Source organism: Salvelinus fontinalis, chromosome 10 (assembly GCF_029448725.1).
Source record: "Salvelinus fontinalis isolate EN_2023a chromosome 10, ASM2944872v1, whole genome shotgun sequence".
Lineage (NCBI taxonomy): Eukaryota > Metazoa > Chordata > Actinopteri > Salmoniformes > Salmonidae > Salvelinus > Salvelinus fontinalis.
In genome coordinates this window covers 11,289,629-11,302,082 of record NC_074674.1, presented here as the reverse complement: position 1 = coordinate 11,302,082, position 12,454 = coordinate 11,289,629, and the positions used below count along the sequence as shown (strand labels likewise).

At 41.5% G+C, this 12,454-nt stretch overlaps 1 protein-coding gene across 6 annotated transcripts in view; it reads right to left on the bottom strand.

Annotated features, from left to right (window-relative positions):
* LOC129863609 (rap guanine nucleotide exchange factor 1-like) overlaps positions 1 to 12,454 on the bottom strand; it is a 122,475-nt gene that overhangs the window by 56,345 nt on the left and 53,676 nt on the right. For all 6 annotated transcript variants that reach the window (XM_055935713.1, XM_055935710.1, XM_055935711.1 and 3 more), the window contains exon 2: positions 749 to 894. In XM_055935713.1, the coding sequence (XP_055791688.1) occupies positions 749 to 862 (114 nt within the window). In that variant the 5' untranslated portion in view covers positions 863 to 894. The remainder of the gene's footprint in view (positions 1 to 748; positions 895 to 12,454) is intronic.

Below are 12,454 nucleotides of genomic sequence, written 5' to 3'. Positions count from 1 at the left end.
ATTAGCCATCTGCATTTCATTTTCAATACATTTGCAAACATTTCTTAAAACACTTTGTCATTATGTGGTATTGTGTGTAGATGGGTAACAACAAATATATTTAATTCATTTTGAATTCAGGCTGTAACAATATAAAGTGGAATTAGTCAAGGGGTATGAGTACTTTCTGGAGGCATTGTAGGTCAGTTGAGCAACATTTCAAAATTGAATTGCTACTGTAACTGCTGTTAAAAAAGAGGATAGACTCAGCTTAATGCGAGTATAACAATTATTTCTCAACTCTCAATATTTAGGAAATAATGGAGTATGTAATTCAGATGACACGCTGGCGGAACAGAGAGGAATGTGCCATTTGCGGTGAAATTCCTGTTTGATCAATTGCATGACTATCTAGCAACAATATCATACTTAGCCAATGTGTTTTGAGTTCCTACTTCCTCAGGTGGTGAATAAATGTAGCATAGCCTAGGCCAAAATGCACAAAAGAGATGCCGGCAAATTCATCTATAAAGAGCCAAAAAGAGAAATCTGATAATTCTGGATCCTATTTTGACATGTTTGCGCATCAAAATATCCATCATGCATTCCCTGACCATGTTAGATGAAATAGTCAACTCCTTTTATGTCCCACTTGGCACTGGAAAAGGTCAGTCTAAAGCCCTAATGGAAAGTAACTGTGCATAAAAAAAGGTCAATTTATCACAATATAACTTTTTGTATTGCCTAGCTCTACCTCCCACCCACCCACCTTGTTGACAGGTTTCTCTTGGCTCTTGACGGCTGGCTCGACCTGCAGCTGCTTGCCCTTCTTCGATGGGGTCCTCTTGATCTTTGGAGAGTGGAACCTGTCCTTCAGCTTCATGGTGAAGGAGGAGAGGTGGGAGCGCTGCGAGTCTGAGGAGGAGGAGAGGAAGACAGGGAAGATACGTCAGTCAGAGAGGAAGGAATGGCAGAGAGGGGAAGATTGAAGTAGCCTATTAGATATGTAGTACTCAGAGAAGTAGGCTAAAGCACAGACCAGGGTCGTGTTCAGCAGGCACAAAACGGTCTGAAACTGGGAGTTACTATCTGATCTTGTCCAAGAGAAAACACACATTTTTGTTTTCTGTTGCAAAGCGTTTTGCTACGGTGCCTTAATGAACACCACCCAGGCTAAAATATAAGGCAGAGATAAATAATATAATTAGAAGCAGATCAATAAGAGAGTGCCAAACAATGATCATAGCCCTGACAAAATACCATTGCAGTAGATGTGTGTTTGTATCAGTGCAGCAGGGCCCAACAGTATCAGCCCAGCAGCAGCCAGGCCGGTGTAGTCCTATCTGTGTTCAGCTGAGGGTACAACAGAGATGCTATCAGGTCTAATCATGTTCACATTTCCACGCTGTCCACAGCGTCCCCTGGTCGATAACACTGCTGCTGGTCGCAGTCTGGTCGACTCACTGCCAGGCTTGGCTCCTATCTTGAAGAAGCCAGGCTGATAGTGAGTGTGCGGACACACGCAGCCACGCACGCATACAGCAGCTCACAGGCACTCAAGCATCTGCACGCACACATGGAAAAAAGGTGCTGTCCTCGACCAAATGTATGAATAATTGTTAAGCACGAGGCAGGTAAAATTATAATAAAATAATGGCTTTTTTTATCTAGGTTTAGTGAAATGACTGTGAATCTTACTAAAAATATAATAGCGAGACAATTGGTTATCATCATCATTATACAAGGAAATTGGTGTTTTTCATTTGAAATGACAGAATATGATTATTGATTTAAAGACAGAACTAAATAGTGGGTATCATTAAAGCTAGACTCAGAGAGTCTCATTTACTCTAAATGGCTATTCTAGACCCAATTCAGGAAACTAGGCGTATGCCGCAAGTCACGATATCACAGGAGAGCCTTTTGAACGTACATTTTTTTTTTTATCAAAATGCGTTTGTCAGAAATGCCTTCTCGAACTTTCATGTGCCTTAATATCAAACTTGTATGTCATCTGTAATTACAAATAAAATTGTTAAATTACGAGCCTAGTTGGTTTAGCCACGGTTTTGGGGTCATGGTTCGGTTTTGGTATGGAGGGAAAATTAAATGCCATTCACAATGTTCCTGGCACTGTCTGTTTCTACTCTGATGCTGCATTTGCAACCATGTGGGAGGTGGACATTTACCAGTTGTGAAGTTGTAAATGGATGCATTCATGTGATTTGAACTCGTCGAGGAACACTGATTGGCTAATGGCCAACAAGCTACGTCAACCATAAACTAAAAATACATCATTGTAAACAAATTATAGAGTAAAAAATAATGATATTGCTTTTCATTAGGGGTGTAACGGTACATGTATTCGTACAGAGCAGTCCACAATTTGAACCCTAATGTATACATACAAAGCCATATTTAAACCCAAAAATATATAGCAGGGTTAATCAACTATATTTAGCCGTGGGCCGATTTTTTTCTTGAGCGGATGGCCGGAACATAACAAATAATTAACAAATTGTCCACCAAAACAGATATATTTGACTAAAACAATCATTTTAAACCCTGCTTACATTTGTATCATATCATGTGTCTTCTATTATGCGTTGGAATACTTGGGAACAGATTTCCAAAATTATAAATCACTGGAGCTGATTTCCTGGTGTTTTACAGTATTATGTTCAACAATGAAAATGTAACAAAAAAAAATCTAATATAGAGCGGGTACTAGGCGTTTGCTGAAATGGGTGCAAGAGGGAAGTTCGTAACGTGGCTCCAGAAATTTCACTGTGCTGAAATCCCCTATTCTCAACCCCCGAGAATGGGCGCATATCCGTAGCTATAAACCAAAGACTGTAAAACATAGCCTACATATTGCTCTTGTAATTTCTTTGGCCCAACCAGAATCAGCTGCCAAGGGCTGCTTGAATGCAGAGGGGCAGCTCGCAAACAAGGACCTCCGTGGCGGAAATGAGTAAAACATTTAAACGTGTTAACCCTCACAAGGCTGCTGGCCCAGACGGCATCCCTAGCTGTGTCCTCAGAGCATGCGCAGACCAGCTGGCTGGTGTATTTACGGACATATTCAGTCACTCCCTATCCCAGTCTGTTGTCCCCACATGCTTCAAGATGGCCACCATTGTTCCTGTACCCAAGAAGGCAAAGATAACAGAACTAAATGACTACCGCCCCGTAGTACTCACTTCTGCCGTCATGAAGTGCTTTGAGAGGCTAGTCAAGGATTATATCACCTCCACCTTACCAGCCACGCTAGACTCACCTCAGTTTGAATACCGCCCCAACAGGTCCCCAAATGACGCAATCGCCATCACACTACACAATCCCATCTGGACAAAAATAATACCTATGTAAGAATGCTGTTCACTGACTGCAGCTCAGCATTCAACACCATAGTACCCTCCAAGCTCATCATCAAGCTGGAGGCCCTGAGTCTCAACCCCACTCTGTGCAATTGGGTCCTGGACTTTGACGGGCCGCCCCTAGGGGGTGAAGGTAGGAAACATAATTTCGCTGACCCTCAACACTGGGGCCCCACAAGGGTGCATGCTCAGCCCTCTCCTGTACTCCCACGACTGCGTGGCCATGCACGCCTCCAACTCAATCATCAAGTTGTCAGACGACACAACAGTAGTGGGCTTGATCACCAACAACGACGAGACAGCCTACAGGGAGGAGGAGAGGGCACTCAGTGTGGTGTCAGGAAAACAACCTCTCACTCGACAACAAAACAAAGGAGATGATTGCGGACTTCAGGAAACAGCAGAGGGAGCTCCCCCCTATCCACATCGAAGGGACAGCAGTGGAGAAGGTGGGAAGTTAAGTTCCTCTGCATACACATTACAGACAAACTGAAATGGTCCACCCACACAGACAGCATTGTGAAGAAGTCGCAAGAGCGCCTCTTCAACCTTAGGAGGCTGAAGAAATTTGGCTTGTCACCCAAAACCCTGACAAACTTTTACAGATGCACAATCAAGAGCATCCTTTCGAGCTGTATCACATCACAGCCTGGTACGTTAACTGCATCGCCCTCAACCGCAAGGCTCTCCAGAGGATGGTGCGGTCTGCACAATGCATCACCGGGGGCAAACTACTTGCCCTCCAGGACACCTACACCACCCGATGTCACAGGAAGGCCAAAAAGATCATCAAGGACAACAACCACCCAAGCCACTGCCTGTCCACACCGCTATCATCCAGAAGGCGAGGTCAGTACAGGTGCATCAAAGCTGGGACCGAGATATTGAAAAATGGCTTCTATCTCAAAGCCATCAGACTGCTAAACAGAAATCACTAACTCAGAAAGGCTGCTGCCTACATTGAGACCCAATCACTGGCCACTTTAATAAATGATCACTAGTCACTTATACAATGGCACTTTAATAATATTTACATATCTTACATTACTCATGTCACATGTATATACTGTATTTTATACCATCTATTGTACCTAGCCTATGCCGCTCAGCCATCGCTCATCCATATATTTATATGTACATATTCTCATTCACGCCTTTAGATTTGTGTGTATTAGGTAGTTGTTGGGAATTGTTAGATTATTTGTTAGATATTACTGCACTGTCGGAACTACAAGCACAAGAATTTAGCTACACTCACAGTAACATCTGCTAACCATGTCTATGTGACTAATTATATTTGATATTTTGTTTATTTGCGGTTGTGTCTTCCTCCGGGTATACTGGGGGATGTCGGTGTAAATGTGTCAACATATTTTAGATGTTGGCAGCTTCATACGCTAATTTCGTTGAGCGTGACGATATACCGTTTTATCCACTATGGTCTGTCCATCGGCATTGTAACCTACAAGGAAGCCAAAATGCTCCCAACCTGGAGAATTAAACAATTATGGCGGATCCTCCAATTCTTGTTTATCGACCCCACCACTCGCCTTCGAACGGTTTGGTAAAAATACGTGTGTCATTACACCCTTATTTTGAAGTGACCCAAATGGCAAATTAATCTTTCGTCTCTACATTTTTAGATAATTTAAACCAGGAAAAAAAAGATACATTTTATTTGGGACCGAGTCTGGCTTTAAACCTTTATATTAACATGAATTATGTCATCACACCCGAGGACACATTCAAAGCACTAATGCATGAAATGCTTCATTAATTGGACATAAAATCTAAATTGAAGGTAGCCATATAACATTGAGTTGTTTAGACAGTTTATTTACTTTAATTTTTAGAATTAATACTTTTTTTTGGTCATTATTTAGCTGAGTTTCCCCAAGCCGCCGAAGTTTGTTAGAGATTTGGGAGAGAGGGGAGTGATCCATGCTTCTCTCCTCCTGGGTGAACCCCCCCCCCCCCTCCTCCCCCACAACACACACAGACTGACAGAGGCAGGAGATAAATACTAAACAGCACTATTGTAAGCCACCAGGAAAGAGAGGTTAAAGAGAAAGAAAGAGACAAATAGATGTCCCCCTCTTCACAGTATTTATCTGGCCAATATGTCCACGTATTATGCATGTTTGTAACATTGTGTTATATGTGAAAATGTGATTGTATTATAAATTGTATTTTAATGTTTAAGGACTCTTGGAAGATTAGTCCAAATGAGGACTAAAAGAGATCCTAATAAAATAAAATCCCTCTCTTCCTCCATCTCCTCATAACCAGCACATGAATGCAGCCATAGATCAGCAGGCTTCTATCTAGAACAAATAGCACGTGTTTGGTGTGGTTATGAGACATCCATCCAGTATGACTCGTGGACACACCTTCATTACAGTGAGATGACGTCACTCACCCCTAGAAGGAGAGCTAGTAATAATATTGAGATATCCATCCAGTTATAGCCAATCGTGAACTGCATGAACCCATTTGACCTTTAATTCAGTCTATTTCTCAGAAATATGATTGAGCAGTGTATTGCTATTTGATCCAACATTTAGCCTGATATCAACATGATTGGCTGCCCCCAAACTACAATGCTCAGATAATGTCCGACTCATTTTCATACAGAATCATACTGACTATTTGGATTAGAAACGCTTCAAAAGACTTGACATTCATTCAAGAGATAAAAACTGCATCACTCGTTATCAATTCTAAGGGCAACGAAACGATCTAAAGGATTTTCTTTTGCCTGCTCTTTTTACTTTACTCCATTTGTGGTACCTAATACACATGAAATGGCCTAAAATCACAATGGCTGAAAGACTGTAGAGCTTCAGATAGGCAGCTATTAGCTAGTGTTCTCTTTAGAGGGGATAGCCTATAAATAGTGCGTGTTCGGTCTATGTCGGTCTCTTTTAGTGCCAGCAGCAGTAAGTGGAACAGAGAGGGGGGGGGGCACTGTCTAGACACATGCAGTACAAACCCCGCGGGAAGAGAGACAACGCAACACATTGCTGCTCCTGTCTCTCTCTCTGGCTCGATCAATAGTCTCTTAGACTAGGTGCTCCTTTTAGAGCAGTGGTCGCCAACCTTTGAGTCAAGATCACTTTGAGTCAAAACGCAAGCCGAGATCTACCATTCAGATTTTATATATTTAAAAAAAAACATAAGCCTGTAACATTGACATATTTAAAAACAAAATGGTAGTAATTAAGTTTGTACAGTAGGCTATAGGCTTAAAACACTATCACTGCATATTGGCTTTGCTTGAATTGCCCTGCCAATGCATTGCTGTTCTTCTCAGACCATTTAAAAATACACTGCTCAAAAAAATAAAGGGAACACTTAAACAACACAATGTAACTCCAAGTCAATCACACTTCTGTGAAATCAAACTGTCCAATTAGGAAGCAACACTGATTGACAATAAATTTCACATGCTGTTGTGCAAATGGAATAGACAAAAGGTGGAAATTATAGGCAACTAGCAAGACACCCCCAAAAAATGATTGATTCTGCAGGTGGTGACCACAGACCACTTCTCAGTTCCTATGCTTCCTGGCTGATGTTTTGGTCACTTTTGAATGCTGGCGGTGCTCTCACTCTAGCGGTAGCATGAGACGGAGTCTACAACCCACACAAGTGGCTCAGGTAGTGCAGTTCATCCAGGATGGCACATCAATGCAAGCTGTGGGAAAAAGTTTTGCTGTGTCTGTCAGCGTAGTGTCCAGAGCATGGAGGCGCTACCAGGAGACAGGCCAGTACATCAGGAGACGTGGAGGAGGCCGTAGGAGGGCAACAACCCAGCAGCAGGACCGTTACCTCCGCCTTTGTGCAAGGAGGTGCACTGCCAGAGCCCTGCAAAATGACCTCCAGCAGGCCACAAATGTGCATGTGTCTGCTCAAACGGTCAGAAACAGACTCCATGAGGGTGGTATGAGGGCCCAACGTCCACTGGTGGGGGTTGTGCTTACAGCCCAGCACCGTGCAGGCCGTTTGGCATTTGCCAGAGAACACCAAGATTGGCAAATCCGCCACTGGCGCCCTGTGCTCTTCACAGATGAAAGCAGGTTCACACTGAGCACATGAGCACATGTGACAGACGTGACAGAGTCAGGAGACGCCGTGGAGAACGTTCTGCTGCCTGCAACATCCTCCAGCATGACCGGTTTGGCGGTGGGTCAGTTATGGTGTGGGGTGGCATTCCTTTGTGGGGCCGCACAGCCCTCCATGTGCTCGCCAGAGGTAGCCTGACTGCCATTAGGTACCGAGATGAGATCCTCAGACCCCTTGTGAGACCATATGCTGACACATGCACATTTGTGGCCTGCTGGAGGTCATTTTGCAGGGCTCTGGCAGTGCACCTCCTTGCACAAAGGCGGAGGTAACGGTCCTGCTGCTATGCTTCAGCCAGGAAGCATAGGAACTGAGAAGTTGTCTGTGGTCACCACCTGCAGAATCACTCCTTTTTTGGGGGTGTCTTGCTAATTGCCTATAATTTCCACCTTTTGTCTATTCCATTTGCACAACAGCATGTGAAATTTATTGTCAATCAGTGTTGCTTCCTAAGTGGACAGTTTGATTTCATAGAAGTGTGATTGACTTGGAGTTACATTGTGTTGTTTAAGTGTTCCCTTTATTTTTTTGAGCAGTGTATATATTTCAATATCTGAGGTAGGCTAAATGATCACACTGGTAACAGATCAGTTTTTGTATTACTTGTGAGGCACAGCAGAGTGAGCATAGCTTTTAATAATTAGCTTTTTATTTTACTGGGCTGATGGAGCCTGGTCAGTCTCAGCGTAGGGAGAGGGCAGCAGCCTCAGAGGGTCTGCCTCTCAACCAGTGAGAGGCAGAGGAGTTAGGGGAGGACCATCCTCCTCAGCAAAAAAAAAAGAAAAAAAAAGTGAACTATAAAAAAGTTATCATATTTAGATAAATCTACACTAAATATATTCACGTCAACAAATAATTTATTAAAAACACACTGTTTTGCAATGAAGGTCTACAGAAGCCACAACAGCACTCTGTAGGCTAGCGTCATGGTGTATTCGGAGGACAGAAGTCCGTCCACTTCTGGTTACATTGACTTCAATACAAAACCTAGGAGGCTCATGGTTCTCACCCCCTTACATAGACAGTCATTATGACAACTTCCGGAGGACGTCACCTCCAACCTATGTATGGAACGCAGTATGGGTCGTTACGTGTCAAAAAAGATACGTCAAATAACACTATTTGACGTGTTAAATAAGCTTTTAATTTGAGACGTCAAATAACACAGTTATAAAGGTTAAAAATAATAATATTAGTGTTGTAGCTCTTATTTGAGGGACTGTGACTGTGTGAAATCGCCTCCCCAGTCAGCTTATTGTGTGTATTGACATTCACATTGCATTGTACAGCTTTACCTAAAGATTGGGGATCAATGAAATGGGGTATCAGTCTACTCAAGACCCAACGTCCTCCTCAGAGTTATCAGACTCCAAAACATCCACGCAGTATTGTTTTTCCTCGGGAATGGTGTTCAACACACATGGGTTGACAAGAAATGCGGCTCAATTAAGAGCTATGACGCTAATGTTTCTATGGGTGTCGCTGAGTAGACTGATACCCCATGTCATTGATCCACAATCCATAGGTAAGGCTGTACAGTGAAATAAGTATGCCCCCAATGCAATTCTAAAGTCTAATAACAACCAGTGTGATTTCAACAGCTTTTCGTCAAATGAACAAATTGTTGCCTTTTGTTGACTTTATATAACAACATTTCAACCTCGTTTAGCATGATCTATTTAATTATGGCATCATTCTATTTGTATTAAATTTGCATCACTGTCAATTATATACTTTTATTTTGAAGGATAACCGCAAAGTCCACTATTGTTGCTAGCTTCACATAGATGGGTCCAACCACCATTAATCATATAAGAACGGTCTTATAAATTAGGGTTATTTTAGATGACACCTAGCTATAGCTAGCTACTGAAACAGATGTCGTTTTGCTATGTTTTTGGGGAAGGACATTGTTCGCATTCATGAGCTAGCTAGCTTTTTATGACCAGCACTGTTGGTGCGCGAGACAACCTTACCAGCATCATAGCATGCGTATCGATGAATCGTTGTGACATATGAAATACGAGTGATAGTGTAATCAATGTGTAATAACTACGTTAAATTGTGAATGCATTAAATTATGTGATATTCAGGTCCTGATTGGTCAACAAGCTTATTTGACACGTCAAATAATGTTATTTGACGTGTATCTTTTTTGACACGCAAAGACCCCTAACGGCGTTCCATACCTATCAGAGCTTTTTCAGCATGAAATTACGTTGTCCACCCAATCTTAGGATCAGAGAATGAATCTAGTACTAGGGATGCACAATATAAAAAAGGTAAGCATATCAGAAACAGGTGATATTAGCTAAAAATGCCAACATCGTCATTGGCCCGATGTCTAGTTTAACGCCGATGTGCATACCTATATAGCGTAGGTAGATGACGTAATGACGCCACGATAAATACAGCCCTACACAGAACAAAAGCAGAAAAATACTAAGCGCACACTTCCAACAACTAAACAAGTTGAAGTCGAGCAGTCATTTGAAAGAGTAAGAACATTTGAGCGAGACAACTCAAAGGCTAAAAACATTAACGCCAAGATAATGGAATTCATTGCCCTTGAAAATCAACAGTTCTGTCATGGATGATGTTGGCTTTCGCCGACTGGTCGAGCACCTAATGTGAATAAAGAGTTACTTGTCTAACAGAACCCAGAGGGTGTTCTTTAACCTGTTGGGGATGGGGGCGCTGTTTAGACTATTTATGCTAATTTGGCTAATTTTTTAAACGGCTTCCCACAAAATCCTTGATCGTACAATATGCATATTATTATTATTATTGGATAGAAAACAGTCTATAGTTTCTATAGGAGTTGAAATTTTGTCTCTAAGTGGAACAGAGCCCATTCTACAGCAATTTCCCTGACATGGAGTCAGATTTGAGAAATGTTGGCCACTCTTCTGAAGTCATTTAAAAGGGCACTGTCGTTGCTATGACTATACGGACACTTCTTACGTCTTCCCCTGGATGCCTTTACGTGATGACGATTCCAACGGGGTCGATTGCTCGTTCACAGGCCCTACAAATGAAAAAACCCTGAAGCTAGTCATTCTTTTGGAGCTGCGTAACGCGCGTGCTGGACACCGACCCGCTCCTGTTCCAAGCGTTAGTTTAGCCTGTTATATTTCTCCGGTCATCTTTTCACTCGTTATAGGAGTTAAAAACATCATAAGGTAGTTAATTTAAAGCGTTTTATAGCAATTTATATCCGTTTAGTGCGATTTTGGGACATTTATTTTTGCAACGATGTGAAAAGTTGGGCACGCTTTTCAGTTCATCCCGAACGCAGTTGACATTTCCACATGGCAAGAGGACAGCTTTCCACCAAAAGACGATTTCTCCCAAGAAAGGATCCTTTGCCCAAGATACTGATGGAAGAACAGCTCAAGGTAGGACATTTTTATTATGATAAATCGTGTTTCTGTCGAAACATTTTAGTGGCTTAGGACGCCATGTTTTTTGACGTAGCTTCGCTTGGCGCAAACTGTATTGAAAAGTAAGGATAAATTAAAAAATGTAATAACGCAATTGTATTAAGAATTAAATTGTCTATCAATCCCTGTCCACCCTGTATTTTTTAGTCACGTTTATGAGTATTTATGTATAAGAGTAGATCACTGTCTAAGTGGCGCAAGGACATTTTCTTTACCAGCTTGTCTACATTTCACATTGTCTAACCATGATTTTGGTGGCTAAATATAAACATTTTCGATCAAACTGTATATGCATGTTGTAATGTGATGTTACAGGAGTGTCATCGGAAGAATTCTGAGAAGGTTAGTGAAAAAATTAATATCTTTTGGCGATGTTGACTTTTATCGCTCACTTTGGCTAGAATCAATGCTGGGCTGCTAATTGCTATGTGCTAAGCTAATATAACGATTTATTGTGTTTTCGCTGTAAGACACTTAGAAAATCTGAAATATTGTCTGTATTCACAGGATCTGTGTCTTTCGATTCGTGTATGCTGTGTATTTTTACGAAATGTTTGATGATTAGTAGTTAGGTAAACACGTTGCTCATTGTAATTATTCTAGTCCATTTGTGATGGTGGGTGCAATTGTAAACTATGAAGTCTACCTGAAATATGCACTTTTTTCTAACAAAACCTATCCCATACCATAAATATGTTATCAGACTGTCATCTAATGAGTTTTTTTGTTGGTTAGGGGCTATAAATATCTTAGTTTAGCCGAATTGGTGATGGCTACTGGTGTTGGTGGACAAATAAAAGATGGTGGATTATGCTAATGTGTTTTTAGGTAATAGATGTACATCTTTACATATTGTGTCTTCCCTGTAAAACATTTTAAAAATCGGAAATGTTGACTGGATTCACAAGATCTGTGTCTTTCATTAGCTGTATTGGACTTTAATGTGTGAAAGTTAAATATTTAAAAAAAATATTTTTTTTGAATTTCGCGGCACTGGTTTTTCAATGGGGGGGGGGGGGGGGGGGGGTGTGCCGCTAGCGCCACGCTGATCCTAGACAGGTTAATGGAAGCCTATCAAATATAATCCAGTTAGAGTCAAGAATTCCCCAGGGTAGCTGTTTAGGCCCCTTGCTTTTTAAAATGTTACTAACAACATGCCACTGACTTTGAGTAAAGCCATGTATGTGGATGACTCAACACTATACACGTCAGCTACTACAGTGACTGAAATGCCTGCAACACTCAACAAAGAGCTGCAGTTCGTTTCAGTGGGTGGCAAGGAATAATTTAGACCTAAATATTTTTTAAACTAAAAGCTTTGTATTTGGAACAAAACACTCACTAAACCCTAAACTTCGACTAAATCTTGTAATAAATAATGTGGAAATTGAGTAAGTTGAGATGAATAAACTGCTTGGAGTAACACTAGATTGTAAACTGTCATGGTCAAAACTTATTGATGCAGTAGTAGCTAAGACGGGGAGAGGTTTGTCTATAATAAAGCGATGCTCTGCCTTCTTAACAACA